General features: G+C 47.3%; 2 protein-coding genes across 5 annotated transcripts; both read right to left on the bottom strand.

Annotated features, from left to right (window-relative positions):
- Nucleotides 1–344: 344 nt before the first annotated feature.
- CASP2 (caspase 2) lies at nt 345–14064 on the bottom strand (the record flags this gene model as incomplete). 4 transcript variants are annotated; one of them, XM_080702025.1, is made up of 12 exons in its annotated part: nt 345–476; nt 606–715; nt 842–1017; nt 4424–4484; nt 4565–4655; nt 4800–4928; nt 9396–9572; nt 9815–9909; nt 10604–10685; nt 10840–11004; nt 11460–11610; nt 13949–14022. In XM_080702025.1, 12 exons carry the CDS (start codon nt 14020–14022, stop codon nt 345–347), a joined length of 1443 nt encoding a protein of 480 aa, XP_080558151.1. The 4 variants fall into 4 exon arrangements, with proteins under 4 accessions (XP_080558151.1, XP_080558154.1, XP_080558152.1 ...); XM_080702028.1 differs by lacking the exon at nt 4424–4484 and having other exon boundaries at nt 842–982; nt 13949–14064; XM_080702026.1 differs by lacking the exon at nt 4424–4484 and having other exon boundaries at nt 842–982; nt 10810–11004.
- Nucleotides 14065–15528: 1464 nt separating this feature from the next.
- On the bottom strand, nt 15529–16390 carry TMEM139 (transmembrane protein 139; the record flags this gene model as incomplete). Its single annotated transcript, XM_080701268.1, has 2 exons — nt 15529–15934; nt 16143–16390. 2 exons carry the CDS (start codon nt 16388–16390, stop codon nt 15529–15531), a joined length of 654 nt encoding a protein of 217 aa, XP_080557394.1.
- Nucleotides 16391–19235: the final 2845 nt, after the last annotated feature.

Genomic DNA, 19235 nt, shown 5'->3' with positions numbered 1-19235 from the left:
AAAGCGATAACCAAGTGCCCTTACCAAAGCCCGGGGCAGACACTACACAGGGACCCACGTCCTCTCCCCGCGACACTACTGTGTGCCAGCGTCCCTGCCAGCCTGACGGCAGCCAAAGACTCCGGGCAGAAGTCCAACCAGCGGCCTGTGGGGAGGGGGAGAGCTTCAAGTGCAGGAGCTGGCCTGGAGTCCCACACGCAAAGGCGGAGATGACGGACAAGGAAACAAGCCTGGGCGGCCCTGCAGCCCTGAGGGGCGGAAGAAAACCCGTGCATCCTGAAGAGAAGGGCTCCAGCACGCCTCAGTGCTCCAGCGGCCTCCCCCGGCATGGCCGGCGGGCGGCGTCATGTGGGAGGGTGTCCAGGGAACAGGTAGAGGTGCCGGCACAGAGTGCTACAGTACTCAGACATCTCCTTACAGCGGTGGAACTCTGTGCCCGGCGCGTAGCCTTCCCGCTCCTTGATAAGGGCATTCACCTGGAAAGGCAGAACCAATGGTCCAGAGTTTGAGATCATCTTGTGCTTTTTCGACAGCAGTTCAGCTAAGGGGAGGGGAGGGGAGAATGCTAGGATGCAGGGGCTAGCAGAGCCTGCCTGAGCACTCACCTTCACCAGCATGTCAGCCACATGCATGTCACACGCCCTCTCAGAGAACACCTGAGCGAGCGCCTCGATATACCAGGAACCCCGTTTAGTGTTCCGCATGGCGGCAGTGCCTGCAAGCAGAGGCATGAGGGTCATGGGCATCCTTCCCTGGTGCCTCCCAGACAGACAGCCCAGCACAAAGACGCCAAGCCCAGGAAGGTGCATCCTTCTGGATCACTCTTTTGCATTCACAATACCTTTGAGGCAGGCATAGCCACATATCATGTCTGAGCGAGTGGGCAGTCTCATCTTCAGCAACTCCTCCTTACCGCCATCCTTCTCCTCACACCCTGTCCAGCTCCTTCCATCTTGCTGGTCGACCCCACGATCAGTCTCATCTGTAGGAAGACACACAGAATAGACAAAGGCGTTACTTTCTCTCAACTCTCACGACTCATCACGGGCATGCCCAGTTCCCCATAGCCTGGACTGGGAAGAGACCTTTCCAGCTGTTGTCTCCAACCTATGGCTGATCAATTGAGAAGAGAAAATCAGTACTCTTCCAGCATACATCCATTATGCAGGGGTGCCTAGGAGGCCAGACACCACAATTAAGCAGATGCACATGTACATGGTTGGAGAGTTTCAGTCTTTGTAAATGGAACTAAAAATCATCCAAGTTCAATTAGCAATATACCTGGAAGCAATATACCTGTAAGTCACAGTGCTTTTTAGTGCATTACATGATTAAATATTGATGCATTCACTTTTAGGACACGAGTGGAAAACAGAACATACACTGTATTAATGTATAATAAGAAGAACCTTAAGTTCAAACTACATCATCATTAGAAAACGAAGCAATCTGTTTCCATGGTGATTTTTGAAAATTTTAAAGCATTTACTACATATTTATTAATTTCATAAGACAAATTAAGCTGGCATCCAAGATTTAAGAGAAACTGAAGAGAGGAAGAACTTAAGATTGGAACAGTTTATTTTCTCCACAAAATTAAAAAATACCATTATTCAATTTCAGAAGTAGTTTCTTAGTGCACACAGCACACACTGAAACTCTTTTAACTCAAGCCTTATAGACAGATCTTCATCCCCTGCCCTATTTTTTATTCTTTATTTTGAAACAGGGTCTGAGTTGCAGAGGGCCTCACTAAGTAGCTGAGGCTGTCACGAACTGCGATCCTCCAGTCTCAGCCTCCCGAATGCTGGGATTACAAGCGTGCGCCACCACGCCCGGCTTCAGATCTTTATTTTTGATGTTGCTGTTTTTGTGGGGGGCTGAGTGGGGGAACTGTTGGTAGGAAAGGCAGACAGGAAGGATACACAGGCCAACACAGCAAAGGCATGTGCTCTTTTACAGTACTTCCTGTTCCATGAGATATTCAAGAGAGCCTTGAAGGAAGGGATGCTTGAAGAATTGTGAGGAAAAGGACCAAGATTAGTTGATTCAATAAAATTTCTTTGAGTCACTAATATGTATCACCATTTTATAGTAAGCCCTAGGGACGGAGTGAAGGGAATCACCCTTATTAAACTGATAATCCAACTTAGGAGTCTGTCAACCAGGGCAGGGGTAGTATCTTTAAAGATATTAGTAATATACGGATATAATTTTTGCGGCACTGGAGTGAACCCAGGGGCATTCTACCTATGAGCTACACCCCAGGCCTATTTTATTCTTTACTTTGAAACAGGGTCTCATTAAGTAGCCGAGGCTGGCTGCAAACACGCAATCCTCCTGTCTCAGCCTCCCAAGTACTGGGATTACAAGCGTGCGCCACCATGCCCAGCTTAGAGATATTAAGAGTAGTATCACACACAGCAGTAGACGGTGAGCTCCAATTTTCAAGGTTATAATTCACAACTGGATACCCTTTAATGGACAGTTTAGAGAGAAGGTGGAGCAGTCAGATTATCACAGAATAGTTTCTTCCTATTCAGATCTAGTTCTTTATTTATCTCTGAATTCAGAAGAAAAACGACCACTACCATCTTCATGTTATTTTGCTGGTAATGCCTCCTAAAGGAAACAGGCTGAGTGAAGCATGTCCTTCGAGAAGCGGGGGACTCTGTTCTCGACTCCATGCTGCAGAGCTCCTCCTGGGTAAGTGCCACTGGCTCTTCCTCAGTATCATCTGTTTCTATACTACGGCTACAATCTTTAAGCAGACACATTTTCATCCATTCAATATTCATAAGTGGCACCACTGGCCTTCAGTGCTCTGGGCTTGGGAAGACAGCTGTGTGTGCTTCACGTACAGCTCAGCTCTCTGCCAGGGAGGAAAAGACGCACATTTTTTCTCACTTATGTTCCCAACAGCTCCTTACTATCATCTGTTGAAGTCCTATGTCAACTGTGCCTCAAAGTTCGCAACTAGCAGATCTTTCTATGATCAGACACCCTCACTTCTTACTTCCAGAGATGCTTCGCTTTTTAATTAGATCCCACCACTTGGGGCAGACGAGCATGTCCTGTCTTTTAATCTGGGTGTGCTTATCATGGTGCACTGACCCGTTTCCCAAGAAAGACGCTTCCTCTCCACACCTATGTAAGTCAAATGTCCTGGTGCAAACTAAGCCTCATTCTACCCGCAAAGTCTCTACCTCACTTAAAGTGGTCTACTCATATGGCACACTCCTGCACACACGCAGTCTCTATCTCACTAATTTCACCATTGCTTGAGAACCGGTCTCTACTTCATGAACTTTTTTTTTGCGGGTCTGGGGATGGAACCCAGGGGCATTCGACCTCCAAGCTATACCCCTGCACTATTTTTTATACTTTATTTTGAAATTGGGTCTCACTGTGTTGCAAAGGGCCTAAGTAGCCGAGGCTGTCCGCGAACCACGATCCTCCGGTCTCAAGCCTCCAAAATGCTGGGATTGGAAGTGTGTGCCACCACGCCCGGCTTTACTTCATGAACTTCTGCTTTGTTTTCCCTGAGTAATTGGTGGGCTCCCAGCAGGTGACACACTTCAGTTTGCTTTTACGGTAGTATCTAGTGCAGTGCTAGTTGCACTGTGGGGCCTTAATAACATAGGCCCTGTGGTGTCTGAACAAAGCAAACTTTACCCCAAACTCTAAACCCCTTGAGGGCACTGGTCACTTTCCAGCAGTCATAGCTGGCTTTCCCTGTGGATTTACAATGGAATTAGGTACAACGCTGAATACGCTCTTACATGTACAGTTCCACTTAATCACTGCAACCATATGAAGCAGGCACAGTCATCCAGTTTCCACGAAGGAAACTGAGGTGGAGGGATGTCAAATAACTTCTCTAACGTCACATAATTACTAAGTAGTGGAGTCAGAATTCAACTCCAAATTTAGAGCTCTTAATTACTACTGCTTTCCCCTCTAGGACGGAAGCTGGCCTATGGCGTCTTCTGAGCCTTGTCATGCAGGCCTGCCTCTTAAAGGGGTAGAAGAGACTGCATGAAAGAAAGGAAAGGGAAGAGCAGATCTGAAGAGTCCAAGGGTGACGTGGCTCTGCACTGCTATCCTGGATGATAAAAAGGAGGCAAGAATGGACATGTAGGTGAACAAAGAACAGGGGAAGTGCACAGGGGGGAGAGAAAGAAAAAGAGGATGTGAAGTGAGAGGGGCAGGAGAAGAGACAGACAAAAGTCCTTAAAGGGAATGAGAAGCAGCAAAAAAAAAGTAGGGAGTTAATAAGCACAGAAAGAGTAGTCAGAAAGGAGGACAGACACTGACAGGCGACTCCTGAGAGCAGGAGATGGCGGTGCACAGAGAGCTGACCAGCCTGAGAGCCGTGGGCTGCCCAAGTCCCAGCACACCCCATGCATCGGGAGACACTTACAGAGCAAGAGAGGCGGTGGCAGCAGTGAACAGAAGGAGGTGCCCAAGGGGTCCAATAGCACCTGAGAGAGCAAACAGGAGAGTGAGAGCGGGTGGAGGCTGCCCGGGGCCACCACCCAGGGCCGGGCTGCCAGGCACTCACCTCCACGGCAGGCCTGGATGAAAAACATCTTGGGCTTGTTCTGGAGGCCTGGGCAGTTGGCATTGTCAAAGAGCCGAAACACCTCCTGGAGCTGCCAGAGAGAAACGAGGGAGAACGCAGGTTAGGCAGTCGGTAAGGTCCTGAAGTCCCATCTGCCAGCGGCAGCCATGCTGGGAAGACGGCAGGCGGGAGGAGAAGCGGCCAAGTCCCGTGGCCAGCGCTCGCCGATGCGCACCTCAAGCAGCTTGCCGTCCACACCATAGACGCCGCCCTCCACGCCATGTGAGAGGAGGGCCACCACACAGGAGTCCGTGACACGGTGTGCGGGCAGCTGTGCAAAGTCCTGGAGTTTCTCTTGCATTTCCTGAAAGAAAAGCACCTTTCAGTGTTGTTCACTGCTGTAAGCACCAACATAAGCACCAATCTTCAGTTTCTGTTTCAAGCAGATATTAAGATATTGTGATGGACTTGGCTTTTGATTATTCCCGTGGCCAGTGGTAAGAGAAGTCAAAGCACCTTTGAGAGGCTAAAGAGAGCTCTGCACTCCTGAGAAAAATGAACGTGGCTTCAGACACAGAATTTTCAGTAAAGAAACATACACTCACTGAGATAGGTTACACACTCCTGGACTGAAGCAAGTGACTAATGAAGCTAATCATGAGCTACCAACTCTGACTCACTCCCTGTTCACCAGCACAGCCGTCATCAGAGCAGGTGCCCTTCTAAACGGCACAGGGGACCTTCCCTACTCAGCCACAGGAAGACAAACTGCTCTGTGACAGGGCTGAAAGCCTCGCCAAGGTAGAGACAACACTGCTCATCTGCTATTTTCTGTCGGGGGCTGTAGGCACCAAAAGACAGAGACAACGTCTATACATATAACACTTGCTCAGGGGGAGCAGCTACAATGGACAATTCCATTCATGGCAGACGACATACACAGGCTCTGGAATCAGACTCACCTACATACGAACCCTGGGTCCACACACTAGAATAAGCTGGAATAATCCTCAAGGCTCGAATTTCTGATTTATCTATCTATTTATTTATTTATTTATTTATTTATTTATTTATTTATTTATTTTTGTGGTACTAGGGATGAAATCCAGGGGCATTCCCAGCCTATTTTTTATTCTTTATTTTGAAACAGGGCCTCACTGAGTTGCAAAGGGCCTCACTAAGTAGCTGAGGCTGGACACAAACTGTGATCCTCCTGTCTCAGCCTTTTGAATGATAGGATTGCAATTGTGTGCCACCACACCCGGCAGATTTCCACTTTATAAGAAATTACAAGTAGATATTCTCAAAGATTAGATATTGCATTGAAAGGACTTAATCACGAAGGCTTACCCTTTTTGCAAATATCTTCCATTATTATAAACGCATATCTGACAGAGTAGTATGATTATTTCAAAGAAGCCTATTATTGGTCAACTCCATAGTCCAACTCAAGAATCACACTTATCTTAGACTAAGTTGCCATATATACATATCAGTAACTTAAGCATTCGGTTCATTCAACAGAACGCTATGCAGTATCTAACAGTATAATAATTTCCAAACCCGTCTCTCCCTACAACTCACAATGTGTGGGTCTTCTCTCACAGAGAAAAACATTTCCATTTTTATGAATTTAAAGGAAATATAATGGAAATGAATCTATTACCTAGACAGAACAGATACTAGAGCCATGTATTTGCCACCTCTCCCCACCCCGCTCTAAGAGCAAAATCAACAGCCCCCAGGAGCATGAGAGAAACGGGAAATCTCAGGCCGCAGCAAACGTGTGTGTGGGGGGGCTGGGGATTGAACACAGGGGCATTCTATCTCTGAGCTACACCTTCAGCCCTATTTCATTTTTATTTTGAAACAGGGTCTCACTAAGTTGCGGAGGGCCCCACTAAATAGCTGAGGCTGGCCGCGAACCTGCAATCCTATTTCAGCCTCCCAAGTACTGGGATTAAAAGTGTGTGTCACCATGCTCAGCATGCAGCAAACTTTCTAAAAAGCCCTTCAGCTGATTCTGGAATTTTAAAATTTGAGGTCTATCAATCTATTTGGAATACTTCTGTTTATATATAACTGAAATATTATATAAAAGCTTTGAAAGACGGTCATATAAGTAGAAATGGAGAACTTGGTTTTGTAGAAAAAAAGTCCAGTATATCTTCTGGGTAAACAGAAGCCAACAATTAGGAGAATTTTCAGATAATGAAAGAATCCAAAATTCATCTGTTCATAGAATGTATTATTTCAAAAGAATCATGACTACAAATGTTTCTCTGGAACTGGCTATTGATAGAACTGAATATATAATAGTAACAGAAATAAATTTTGCCTGAAGGATAGAATAAAAATTATTTACCTGGGCATCTACTCAGGAATATTTTCAACTTAGTGAGATTATTAGGTCAGTAAGCAGGGGACAACAAAGCCCAAAAGCACACTTTATTACTAAACACAAGATCAAAACATTAGATAAATATGAGTTAGCTATTTAGGGAAATTTTTCCTCAAGTAGCACAGCTTAAAACAGGAGCTGTAGATCCATTTCTGCTACTTTTATAAAAACAGCAGCGTTTTTAGCTCTAGTGTGTTTTGGCTGGGGCTTGTGGAGACACAGAACATAAGGACTATGAACCCTCCGAAATTACATGAAAAACTGTACGGGTGGCTGCATTTTCCAGGGGTCATCTACAGCTTATCTCTAGATTCTCAAAGTCAACTGTGACTCAAAGTCAAGTTAGAACACAAAGAACATGGTAAAAGAAATTTACCGCTTTAGATTTTATTTGTATTTCCTAATGTATGCTGAATTGTAATCCTAGAACTGGTAACATCTTGAGGTAGATGCAATGAGTTGTTGGTGACAGAGACACTGAAAAATACTTGGGTCACGAGAACACTAGCGTTCTCTTCAGCACTATCAGAAGGAGCGTGTTCTCCAAGATTCAGAACACAGGTCCCTGTTTTCAAGTAGGTATATCTCTAAAGTCAGCGAGGCTTGATACAGGGGAAAAAGAGGACCTTAAATTTTTGGTTCTGTTTCTTTGCTTGTCAAATAACCACATAAAGGCTCACCTGCTCTGTTAATCCTTCTGACCATTATCTACCCAGGCAGTTCTTCCTCTAACTTCCTATAGAAGACAGGGTCACTAATCTTGCTCAGTTTTTAGCAATAAAGAGAGACATGTTTCCTGTTGTGATAATGTTAAGATTCCCTCATTTATCTGAAGTCCCTTAAACTCAAAGTTCACACTTAAAAAATTCCTGGTACTTCACAAAGTTCCCCATTTTTGTGTGCTCAAAATTCAATCTTACTGCTTCTCCATTCAATCCTTGAATTCAGTCCTTGAATCTGCAACAGGTTTGCCATAAATGGTACCAGTATATAGCTGACTTGTGACTCAATACTGTATCTTTAACCACGGGATGCAGAAGATCCTTTATCAGCTGTGTATGATTTGGAAAACGATGACATGACAGATTCCTCATGAGAGGAATGGCTAGATGAGGGCCTCTAGGAAAGAGCACACAGCACACATTTTGCGAGGCAACCTCCCAACAGGATCCTTCTGCAGCAAGCAGGGTGAGCAGGCTGCCCTGAGCCCTTCCTGCCCAGAGACCTCTCAGGAGAGCGTGGAGGCTGCCCAGCGCTTGAGGGTTGGCAAAGCTGTTCCATCCAGTAAGGCTCTGAAGTAAGGGTGAACTAACTGCTGCTTTGCTTTGGCTATAAAGGGAAGCTGGCAAAAACAGCAGGCAAAAGCCAACACCTAGAGACCTACCGATGAAACAAATGACTGAAAATACATAATTACTCTCACAGTCTCTACCTCAGCTCTTCAAAATCAATCTCCTAGAAACTTTTAGTTTCACCACTGACAACCCCAAAGGCAAGTTTAAGACATCATTATGAAATCAAAATAGAGTTGATAATGAATTTATAAATAGGCTATTATCAACTTCAAAATAAAGCTAAGTCATTAGTGCAGTTTGGTAACTGATGTTAACGAGGAGGAACCCGTAACGTAACTGCTTACAATTTGTGAAAATCTAATCCAGACGCAATCTACCCTAAGATATGACTTGTGGCCATACTCCTGAGAAAATAAGGAATTTCCCCATGTATTAATTCATTTGACCATCATCATTAATACTTACAGAAATAATTGTCGCAAACTTCCATTTGAAAGAACTGTTTTCTGTCAAAGTATTTATCTATTTATTTATTTTTGGGTGGTCCTCCGGGCTATACTCCCAGACCTATTTTATATTTTATTTGGAAACAGGGTCTCACTACATTGCTGAGAGTCTCACTAAGTAGCTGAGGCTGGCTTTGAACCTGTGCGATTCTCCTGTCTCAGCCTCCCAAGTGCGGAGATAACAAGCGTGAGCCACCACGCCCGGCCGCCAAAGTAATTATTTAAACAACATCTGCGCTCCTAAGTAGTGGTATCAATCAAGAAGAAAATGTCCTGTGTATGGCAGTTTATAAATATCTTTTCTGAGTTGGTCAGGCAGATTCCCAGCATCTCATCACTTCCTGAGTGATGGGGAGTCAAGTTTCAGATCATGTAAAAGTGAGACCCTACCCCTGCACTAGCACTGTACTCCAGGACAGCACAGCTACCTTGAGATGTCAACACCGGAACAGCTGGCTGACTCCAATTCCTTTTTACTATATGCAAGTTGAGAAGCATAACACACACAGCGAGTTAGAATACTAAGGGGAGTAAATAACTAGAAGACACATCCTAGGGCAGCAGACACATCTGGCCCCCGAGTGTTCCAGCCCTGTGGTTTACATGTCAGTCTTTCCAGCCCTAGGTACCTGTGCAGTCTGGTCATGTAGAACATGGACCTTGTAGCCCAGAAGCTTGAAGAGGGCGACTAGAGTACTGTGGTCCACATCCCCTCCAGAGCGAAATTCCAAGTCTTTCTCTCCAGTGAAGTGCACGTTGCTTAGCACCAGTGCCAGGCCACGAGGCCGAGACTGCAATCTGTAGGCCTGGGGAGGAGAGGCCAGTTAGACCACGAGCTTCTTAATGATAGTTACAATGATTCCCCATTAGACCAAGCATTTCAGGAAAACCCAGGACACTATACTCTTCTTCTTAACCCCACCGGGTAAATATAGAAATGCCCACAAAAGGCATTCAATCAGTAATGACTTTTTAATAGCAAAGAAATGTATACACAAACTAGATTCAGAAGCCCAGGAAAGGCCTCTCTCTCCCTAACTTGACTCACCAGCTGGTAGTGTGTTTGGTAAAACTCAGGTGTACAAGCCTTCACCTGAATGCAGGGAGGACCATCTCCATTATCGATGGAGTGTTCCACAGTATCTGCCAAATAGAGAGAAAGCCAAAAACTAGTATGCACCTTAAGCATCAATCCTAGCACACTGCTATGATTTTAGACACCTCTCTGTGAACTGAGGTTTTACTTTTTTTAAGGCAGGTTTTACTTTTTTTATTTTTTTTTTAAAGCAGGTTTCTTGGCAGTGCTGGGAATTGAACCCAGGGCTTTGTGCATGCTAGGCAAGCACTCTACCACTCAGCTATATCCCCGTCCCTGACCTGAAGTTTTGATAAATACTAGTCTCTCACTCCCCTGAGCTATAGGCTCCATGAGAGCGCCACTGGGTCCTCTGCACTTGGCTTTCGTGTAGTAGGTGCTCAACTTGTTGGAAGACAAAGTATTACCTCCTAAAAGCCTCATTAAATTACACAGGGTACACAACCGGCAGGAGGGTGATCCCAATATAGTCTTTTCTCATTTTGCTTTAAAGGGATGACAAGCCAATTGTGTACTAAAATTTCCTACCAATTTAAGTTGCTTAAGGGGCCAATGACCATGAAGAATATTATCTGTGATGGAAGGGAAATGGGCCCAATTAATGTTTGTCTAAATTGTCCTGCCAGCCTCTAATAAATCCATGGAAAGAACGCGTCCCAGGATGAAATATGTCTCATATTACAGATAAGCCAGAATCAGTCAAAAAAGAGGAAGCCAATCTGAGACTCATTCCACCCTTACCTGCTGACATGCGCAGCTGCTTGTGAGGTGAACAGGACTCACACACCGGGAAAGGGAGACTGACATCATAGTCGCAGCTCAACTGTAAGAAGCCAGGACATACCATGATAGCTGTTAGGTATGCAGATGAGTCCAAACAAAACAAAATCTGGCCCCCCTGCCTGTCTCCAAAAAGGTCTTTCCTGCCAAACTAACTCTTCCCAGACCCCAGACACCATGTGTCTAAGCGTCCGTACCGGTGGGAGAACATGAAGACTGGAGAGAGTTGTGAGCAGCAGCTTCTCCAGGTGGCCCTGCTTGGTCTCCCTCAGCGCCGCACAGAAGGCATCAAAGGCCTGGGGACCCCGCTTGGGCAGCAAGTTGAGGAGCTCCACATTCTGGCTGAAACTGCCCACCTTGGCCTAAGACAGAAGAACACAACATGAAGTCATGCGTACTACATAAGCTTCCTAGTACTGCCTTCACCCATCCTAACAATTCCTTTTAGCCGGGCGTGGTGGCGCATGCTTGTAATCCCTGCGCTTGGGAGGCTGAGACAGGAGGATCACACAGGTTCAAAGCCAGCTTCAGCTACTGAGTGAGGCTCTCAGCAACTTAGTGAGACCCTGTTTCCAAATAAAGTATAAAGTAGGTCTGAGAGTATAGCCTGGAGGTAGAAAGTCTCTGGGTTCCACCCCCTAGTACCACAAAGTAAAATAAAATAATCTTTTTACAGGAAAAGCATGTAGAGGTGAAGTTCTTCCCATTAATCTTGAACTATGTATCTTTTCTGTCAAATTCTCTAGTCAGAAGGGAATTTCCATTTCTTTAATAAGACTGATCTATCTTCCTGGTTCCTCCCTTTGACTCTAGATACCTGGATGAGCTCCCTCATTTCCAGAGTGATGATATCCTTCTCCAGGAGATGTTCTAGCAGTTCACTCAGCAAGAGCTGTTTGGCCAGCACAACTCGGTTCTTTTTTAGAGTTTCCTGATGGTCAGGATGCATACCACACATTCCCAATATCCTACAGACAAGAGGGAGATGGAAAGGCTGTCAAGTACCAGATTTGACATACAAGAGCAAAGAGGAAGAGATATGCAAGAACAAAATGGATTTATAATAACCAAGATTAGACATATTGTATTAAATCTGATTCAAACCAAAGATGTACCAAGCAGTAGCAACCAATCCTAAAGAAATACTGTGTCATTCTTTGTGGAGTATGTTCAACTGAGACTTGAGATGAATGGTCTAAGGGATGGAAATACTTATGCTGATCAAAAAAAATATACAAGGACACATATATTCAAGAGAAGGAATAGACTTCGGTCTGACAGGCCAATGTTAAGATAAAGTTCCAGAAAAATATTTCATATTATTTATCTAGAAGTAATGTAAGTTTAAAATGACCTTGAGGCCGGGCGGCATGCTTGTAATCCCCGCGCTTGGGAGGCGGAGACAGGAGGATCAGGCGGGTTCGAAGCCAGCCACGCTGGCCTAAGTAAGAGACCCTGTTTCAAAAATATAGAATAGGTCTGGGAGTGTAGCCCGGAGGTAGAAGGGCTTCCAGGAACCCCAGTACCACCAAAAAAGAAAAAAAAAAAATGACCTTGAATGAGGGCTAAAATAACTTAATACATGGCAAAAATCCAAGCCAAAGGCCAGGTTTACTAGACACAACGTCCCTGTAGACTACTTATTCAAATTGGGGTTTAAAAAACTTTTTAAGTTCCTGTGACAAAATGACACTAGAAATGATTGGAATCCTGTAAGATGTAAGACACAAAGCCCCCGCAGTTAAGTAACAATAATGAATGCAAATCAATGTAACTTAAAAATCATAGTCAGTGAAAGTAAAGGTTAAATTATTTTGGTAACTTAGTTTATTGGAGATACTTGTATTTCAAAGATTCCTTAGTGTGCTTTCAGGTTGGAAAGAGACCAGCTTCTGCTTATGAACTAAAGAATCCCATTTCTAATACCCATCATTTATATGCCTAATGTATATAAATGCAGTCAGCTTGCTTAGCTTGGAGACTAGATGTTTATAGTCCAAGGGAAAAGCAGGGCTTGGGAGGAATTCAAGAAAGCAAGTGGCATCCTAAGTCAGAGGATTACTTGTGCTAGTCCAAACCTTCATTGTGGCTGATAAACAGAAATCAATCTCTAAACTGATAGCAACACTAATTGATCTTTGAAATAAGATAAAAAGAAACAAAATCTACACAATCAAAAAACTCTAAGAACCATGGAAGCAGAAACAATGATGGCATATGAATTCTAGTAAATAGAAGAGGCGACTGCAGCTGGTTGCTGGGTAATTTCCTTAAGGTATAAAACCAGCTGTGGAGCAGATTTCTTCCTGTAGTTTACCAAGAGCCTTCACTCCTTAACTTTCTCTTAAGTTTTCCATACCATTCTCTATGCCTACCATGCTTGTTTCTTTTAAAAGACCTTAAATGTTGACATTGCATTGCATTGGGACTTCCCTACAAATAGACTTTTCCCATGCAATCTCATCCACACGCACAACTGACTGACTCCCATTCTGAACTCTCTTCAGTTCCAGATTTGAACTTACAACTTAGAGAAGTTTTTGAAGCATCACCCACTCTCTGCACAAGCTTTCCCATCACCTTGAATTTTAGGACACACTTGGAAAGTGAGGGAGAGGGGAACCAAGGGAATTCTAAAGTCTTGATTTTTTTTTGTCCTTAAGGTTCCTGTTACGAAGTACCAACTTTCTGGTTCTAACCAGGGCGCATTAAAAAAAAAAAAAAAAAAATCCTCCTGGGTGCGGTCTGCCTCGAAACGGGAGTGGTCGAGGCAGAAGAGGAGACACTGGTGCCTCCAGGTCCCTTCGAAGTACTCAAGCCCCAAACCTCTGAATTCTTTAAAAACATCTGGTCATCCCACGGAAAGCAACGCAATCACGATACAGTCTGTCCAACTCAACTGCACACCAGGACGACGAGCACTGAAGTCTGCAAAAAGGCTCATCGGTTTTTAATGGGACAGTTCCTCCTAAAAGAACCAGAGAAAAGGATGGGGAGTCTTTAAGAGAAGGCGAGGCCGAGCCCTGGCAGGACTGGAGAGAGCGTCCCTTATGCAGAGCCCCCATCCCCCGCCTAGACAAAGGGAGGCTGGGGCAGTCTTGGCTCAGAACAAGGCCAAGAGGGCGGCCCGCGCGGCCCGGAGCTCGGAGCTGCCTGGGGGTCGGCGGGGCCCCCCACCTTTGGCAGGCAGCGCGGACTCGGCTGCATCCAGGGGCTGCGAGGGGAGGGGGCGGCGGGGCCGCACGCCAGGCACCGCGATCCTCTACCTGGGTCCCACTAAGGCCCCCGGGGCCCTTCCCTTCTCACCTCCGCCTTCGGTCAGCGGCCATCAGCCCCTTTTGCTGCGGTGCGGGCTGGGACCCCGCACTCGGTGCCGCCATTTCCCACTTTTCCCGGGCTGTGCACGCACCGCCCACAACCCAAACAAACCACAGGCCGCCACTTCCTTCGCATCCCTCCTCCTGCCTCTGCGCACGCGCACCAACGACCCTGCCGCCCCCTTTGGCCCCGCCCCGACTCCGGGTAGGCCCCGCCCCCGCCGTGGTCGGTGCGTGCGCAAGCGCAGAGCTCTTGCCCCGGCCGCGCGGGCCAATGGGGCAAGAGAAGGAGCTGGCGGAACGGGAAGGGCGGGGAAAAGAGCAAGGACCCGCCCACCCGAGAATCTAATTGGCTGTGGGTTCCCGCGGAAATTGCGGTCTCCTCCCCTGGCTCCTCCCCTTCCCGCCCCACCTATTGCAATAACTTTCTTAAACCAGTGTGACCAGACTTTACCGGCTTTCAGCTGCTAGGGCCAAGGTGTGGAGAAGATGAAGAGCCCTAGGAGACATCTGCGCAACTAAAGGAAGCTTGAGTCGGGGAGTGCGGAGTCACGGCTTTCTGTGGCTGAATCTTACTTCCCGTGGCAGCAATTGGGATCTGAGGAAGCCCGGCAAGGGGCTGGGGTAAAACCCTAGTGGTCAGAGTGCGTGAGTGAAACCGCCAGAGACGCTTAGGGACATTTTGTAGAGGGTCCAGCGCTCTGATAGATGATACAAGAGGGAATCTCCATAGATGCTACCCCTCACCACTGGCCTAGAAACATTCTGATACGTTCTCACCTTTATATCCACCCACTCTCAAAGCTGGAAGTCTTTCTGAGGCAATTTATTCCACTACTTCCAGTTAGGACGCACAAGCGTCCAGAGGCACACAAGCTCCTTGGAAGGTTAGAGAAACAGTAACTACAGCCCACGTGGAACAGGGACCGTGAGAGCTATGATTAGCTTTGCCCCTCCAGGAGGCTGGGAATCAGCCCTGGTCCTGCTCAGACCACCCTTTCTGCAGGCACTACTGCCGCCGAACCCCTCCTGTCCATAGGAAGCCTTCAAAAAAAAAAAAAAAAAAATTCCTGGCCAGCAGTTTTAATAGAGAGATTGAGAGGAATGTAGGTGGACTTGCTTCCCCTTTCTTGCCTTGTATTGAAAACACAATAGGCTTTGGAATCCATTCAAGTAATTTCCGTTATTTACTAGCAGTATGTCCTTGTGCCATTTATCCAACTCCTCTGACTTACTGGAATCCTCATTTTTCAGTAAGGGTAATAATATCTGAAAAGCTAAGGGATCTAATGGAAGCAGAACATCTAGACTAGATGTAACACAGCGGTCACAGATGGTCCACCTCGCCCTCAATCTAATTCTGAATATACTGGAGTAGGTTACCAGGAGTCAAATTATGCCACCCATATTCTCACTGGGAAGGCCTTACCATAGCCCTCCTCAGGATCAAGGACCCATTTGTGATCTCCAGGCAGAAATACAGCTCCTGATACTTAGTAGGTAACTGGGATATGCCAGTCAAATGAGTGAGTCTGGTGTGGAGAGATGACTAAGTCCTAGGAGAGATACTTATGGAAGTGTCCAGTTGTCTTCATAGAAAACATTATCATCATCATCAGGGTTAGCGAAGCAGACTTCATAGGCAGGGGGTGGAGTAAGAGGCTCCGATTTAGGGGGCAACCGCAAGCTCTGCAGATCAGGAGCTGTGGACACAATCCGTGGTCCCTGAAGCCGAAGGCTGATAAGAGCTCTTCCAGGACTTCCTCGCTGGGTCATTGTCCCTTCAGAGCCTACTCGCCTTGCCAGTCGGTTTGTTCGGGGCCTTTCTGGTTGCCGAGGCTGTTCTCCCTCAACTTGTGGTGCGATTACAACGCTGCTGTAAGGGGGTGGTTGATCCGGCACTTGGGAGCGGTTCTGTGATTCCAGCTCCATCATGACCTCTGCATAGGTTGGTACCTCAAAAGCTTCATTGTCCCTGAGGACGGAGGAAAAGGATCATTGATGGCTTCCTGAAAGAAGTTTCTTTTTCCCTTTTCTATCCCATATCTGCAAGAGACCCCTCTGCTGGCCCCTGACTCTGCTCTCACTAATAGTGGCAACAGATGAAAGCCTAAGAAACTACAGAGGTCAACGGAAGATGGGCCCAAGATATACTCCTGTTCCGCACCCACCCTGAAACTCACCTTGCCGAGGCCTCTGGGTTCTGGGTCTGGGTTGACTGCCTTGTTCTTTCCATCAGTAGGAGCCCCCTTTTCAGAAAACAGGCCAGGAGGCCGGCAAAGAAGAAGATGCCAGCCGTGGTGAGAAGGAGATAACCAACAGAGGCGATATCCGGTCGGAAGCCCAGCAAAGCCAGCCCCAGGAGGAAGGAAGCACAAGTCAGGAAGAACAGCGGCTTCTCCAGTCTCCCCCACAACTGGCTTGGCACCATGGTCCCTCCCAGGGGGCCTGCAAAAAGACACACAGCTATTGGCTATCGTGTATGTGCTAGAAATTGGCCTCATGGCTATGCCAGGCAGTGAAGTAACTATGTTATGCTTCTCTGTTTGGAGTCCAGGTTCTTCAGTCTCAGATCACATAAATGACCTGCGGCATCCCCTGCAGCTCCATAATGCTTTCAAAGTCATCACTGTGCATGAAAACCAGGAATCCAGCCTAGCAGCACTGACTCCCAGCTCTCAAGTGAGTTCAGTGTCATGGCTCTACCTGAGATCTTTATCCTTCCCTATACTCTTCCTTCCAGTTTCCCTCTACCAGATCTCCAAACTTACTGGCCCTTTTTCAGGAGAATAAACAAAACCCAGTGCTACTTCTGGTGCTTCTATTGCACCCTTATTTTATTCAATGACCCCCTCCCCTTGCACCTGAGTCAAGTACTGCCACCATGGATGGTTCCAGCCTCCCCCCAGGGGGTGGTATCCCTTGTTTTGGGAATCTGTGTACACCATCCAGGAACCCTCCACGGCCTCAGTGCACACCGGCATCTCTGGAATCCAGGTGATGGGGCAAGCCCTGCCCTTTCTTTATTATTGCTGTGGTCGACCTCTACCCTTCACCTCCCCAGCCAGAGGCCCTCAGCCTGACCCTATTAGAGAGAGAAGGGAAGGGGAGAGGGTGCATTACTTACCCTGGCTGTCCCAGCTGGCCCTGGAAGATCCCCACAGTCAGCCCATGCTCTGGTGGAGGGAAAAAGCGCACTTAGACTCAACAGAGTCACAGGATACAGGCATGTGAGAAAGAAGGGCCAGGGCGACAGCCAGAAGCCCTGACCATGCCAGTCATCCTCTACACCCCAAATCTGCCAGGCACCCCCACCCCGCCTCAACTCGCTAAACTCAGATTTCATAGTTCCTGCCAGAAGTCAGCAGGCTGGGAGGCCAGCCGGCAGGGGAAGCCTTTTCTTTTCTCTGAAACACAGCAACAATCCAGAAGCAGCCCACACCCCAGTCTGGCCTGGCAGCTCCCTGAACTCAGTGGGACACTGACCCCTTCCGCCTGGGTGAGGCTAAGATCCCCCTCTACCCCGGCCCCTCAGCAGCCTTTGGAGTTCCTGCTCACCTGTTTCCACAGACTGAGAAGCAGGTTGTAAGGAGAACAGGGGGAGGAGGCGGAGCTACAGTCCCGCCCTCTCTCCTTCTCCTATCCCTGGGACCTGCACGTCTTCCTCCTTCCTTTTATTCCCAAGACTGACCTTCTACTGCCCCACCTTGATTTCCACTCCACCCACCCCTGCAAGTGCCCTGAGGAGAGGGTTTCCCGCTCCCAGCGATCTTTGGATCTTTGTACTCAGCACCCAAATCACAACTAACCTGGTCCTCTCCTTTCTGCTCATTGTGCATTGGATGGTAATCACAGCCCTGACTGAGCAGCTTGCCTTTCATTTGGGCAATGTATTCAGTGCCTGTTCTCCCAGTGTTCAGAAGCAGGGGCAGTGGCTTATTTTCTCTCTGTAGGTCACACCGTGCTGTGTACTGTGAGCCGTGGTGCGGGCGTGAGGTGGTGAGGCCTGCGTCGGTTCTGCCTCCAGTTCTTTCTGTGGCCCACCTGTCGGAGATAGGGTTGTCTGCTTCTTGACCCAAGGGGTCCACTCTGGAGTCTTAAGAATCCCCATCCCAGCTAATGCACGCTTCAGAGCCTGTCTCCACTATGTATCCACAGCCGGCCCGCCTGCCTGCCTGTCTCCCTCCCTCCTTCCTTTTTTCCTTCTTTCTTCCCATCCCAGGCTTTCCCTGGTTATATAATACTTTTAACTTTACTTCCACTGCCAGTTTCTCAAGGAGTGTGATTACCCTGAAAGTCGGTGGTTCCTGACACCTCAGTAGAGCCATGTCCTTTTTAGAAGTTTCGCTTGCAGGGGGCCTCAGCATGCCCTGTGGACCCAGGAGCCCTCTTTAACTGTGGTCAGCTAGTGAGTCCATGTGAGAGGCGTGGGCAGCGGCGGGTGGCAGGAGGCCTACTGTGTCCCTGAGCCAAAAGAGACTGGGCTCTGTCCTTTCAGCCTGTTAGCACTGAACAAGCCAAGGGGAGCTGCAGACTGACGGGTGCAATTCAGTCCAGAGTCCCCAGGAACGGTTATGGGGCCTATCCAGGGCTACGGCAAGAGAGAGAGAGAGAGAGACAGACAGACAGACAGACAGACAGAGACAGAGAGAGAGGGCGAGCCTGAGAGTGCACAGAGGAGCTGAGAGAGAGAGCTGAATTTATATATAAGGGTAATGACGGATGTCAGCACCTGATTGTTATGGAGAGAAGACTTGGCAGTTCATGTTATCTACAGGAGGTATACCTTCATGCAAAGTAGGAAAGAAGTGGAAGGAGAGGGTGGTTGTTTTGCTTACTATTCAGCTCTTATGCCTGGAATCAGTATTTTGACCTTTAGTTAATATATGAATAGGAGGAAATTGATCAAGCGTTTTTGGTACACACAATAAGCTAGGGAAGCTTCGTTAAGGAGTAGGGTGGGGGTGGGGAAAAAGGCAAAAGGCTGGAGGGTGTGGGCCTGAGTGTCTACCGGGTGAGGTATTTGCTGTCTGGAAGAGGTGGGGCCTCCATACCTTAGGGTTCTTGGTTGCCAGAGGAGGAGACAATAGAGATCTTTAATTTGGATCTGGAAATCCAAATCCGAGGGGCTGCACTGCCTGCTGGCTGTGCCCTGTAATCTAGTCTCTATTCCAATAAGTTTAAATCTGTTTTCTAAAAATTACATTTGTGGTGGGGTGTTGTGCCACACACCTGTAATCTCAGTACTTGGGAGGCTAAAACAGAAGGATCGCAGG

The sequence above is a fragment of the Muscardinus avellanarius genome (genome assembly GCF_963383645.1).
Source record: "Muscardinus avellanarius genome assembly, chromosome: 9".
Taxonomy (NCBI): Eukaryota; Metazoa; Chordata; class Mammalia; order Rodentia; family Gliridae; genus Muscardinus; species Muscardinus avellanarius.
Note: the sequence above shows the minus strand (reverse complement) of the source record. Positions and strands in the feature narration are given on the sequence as shown.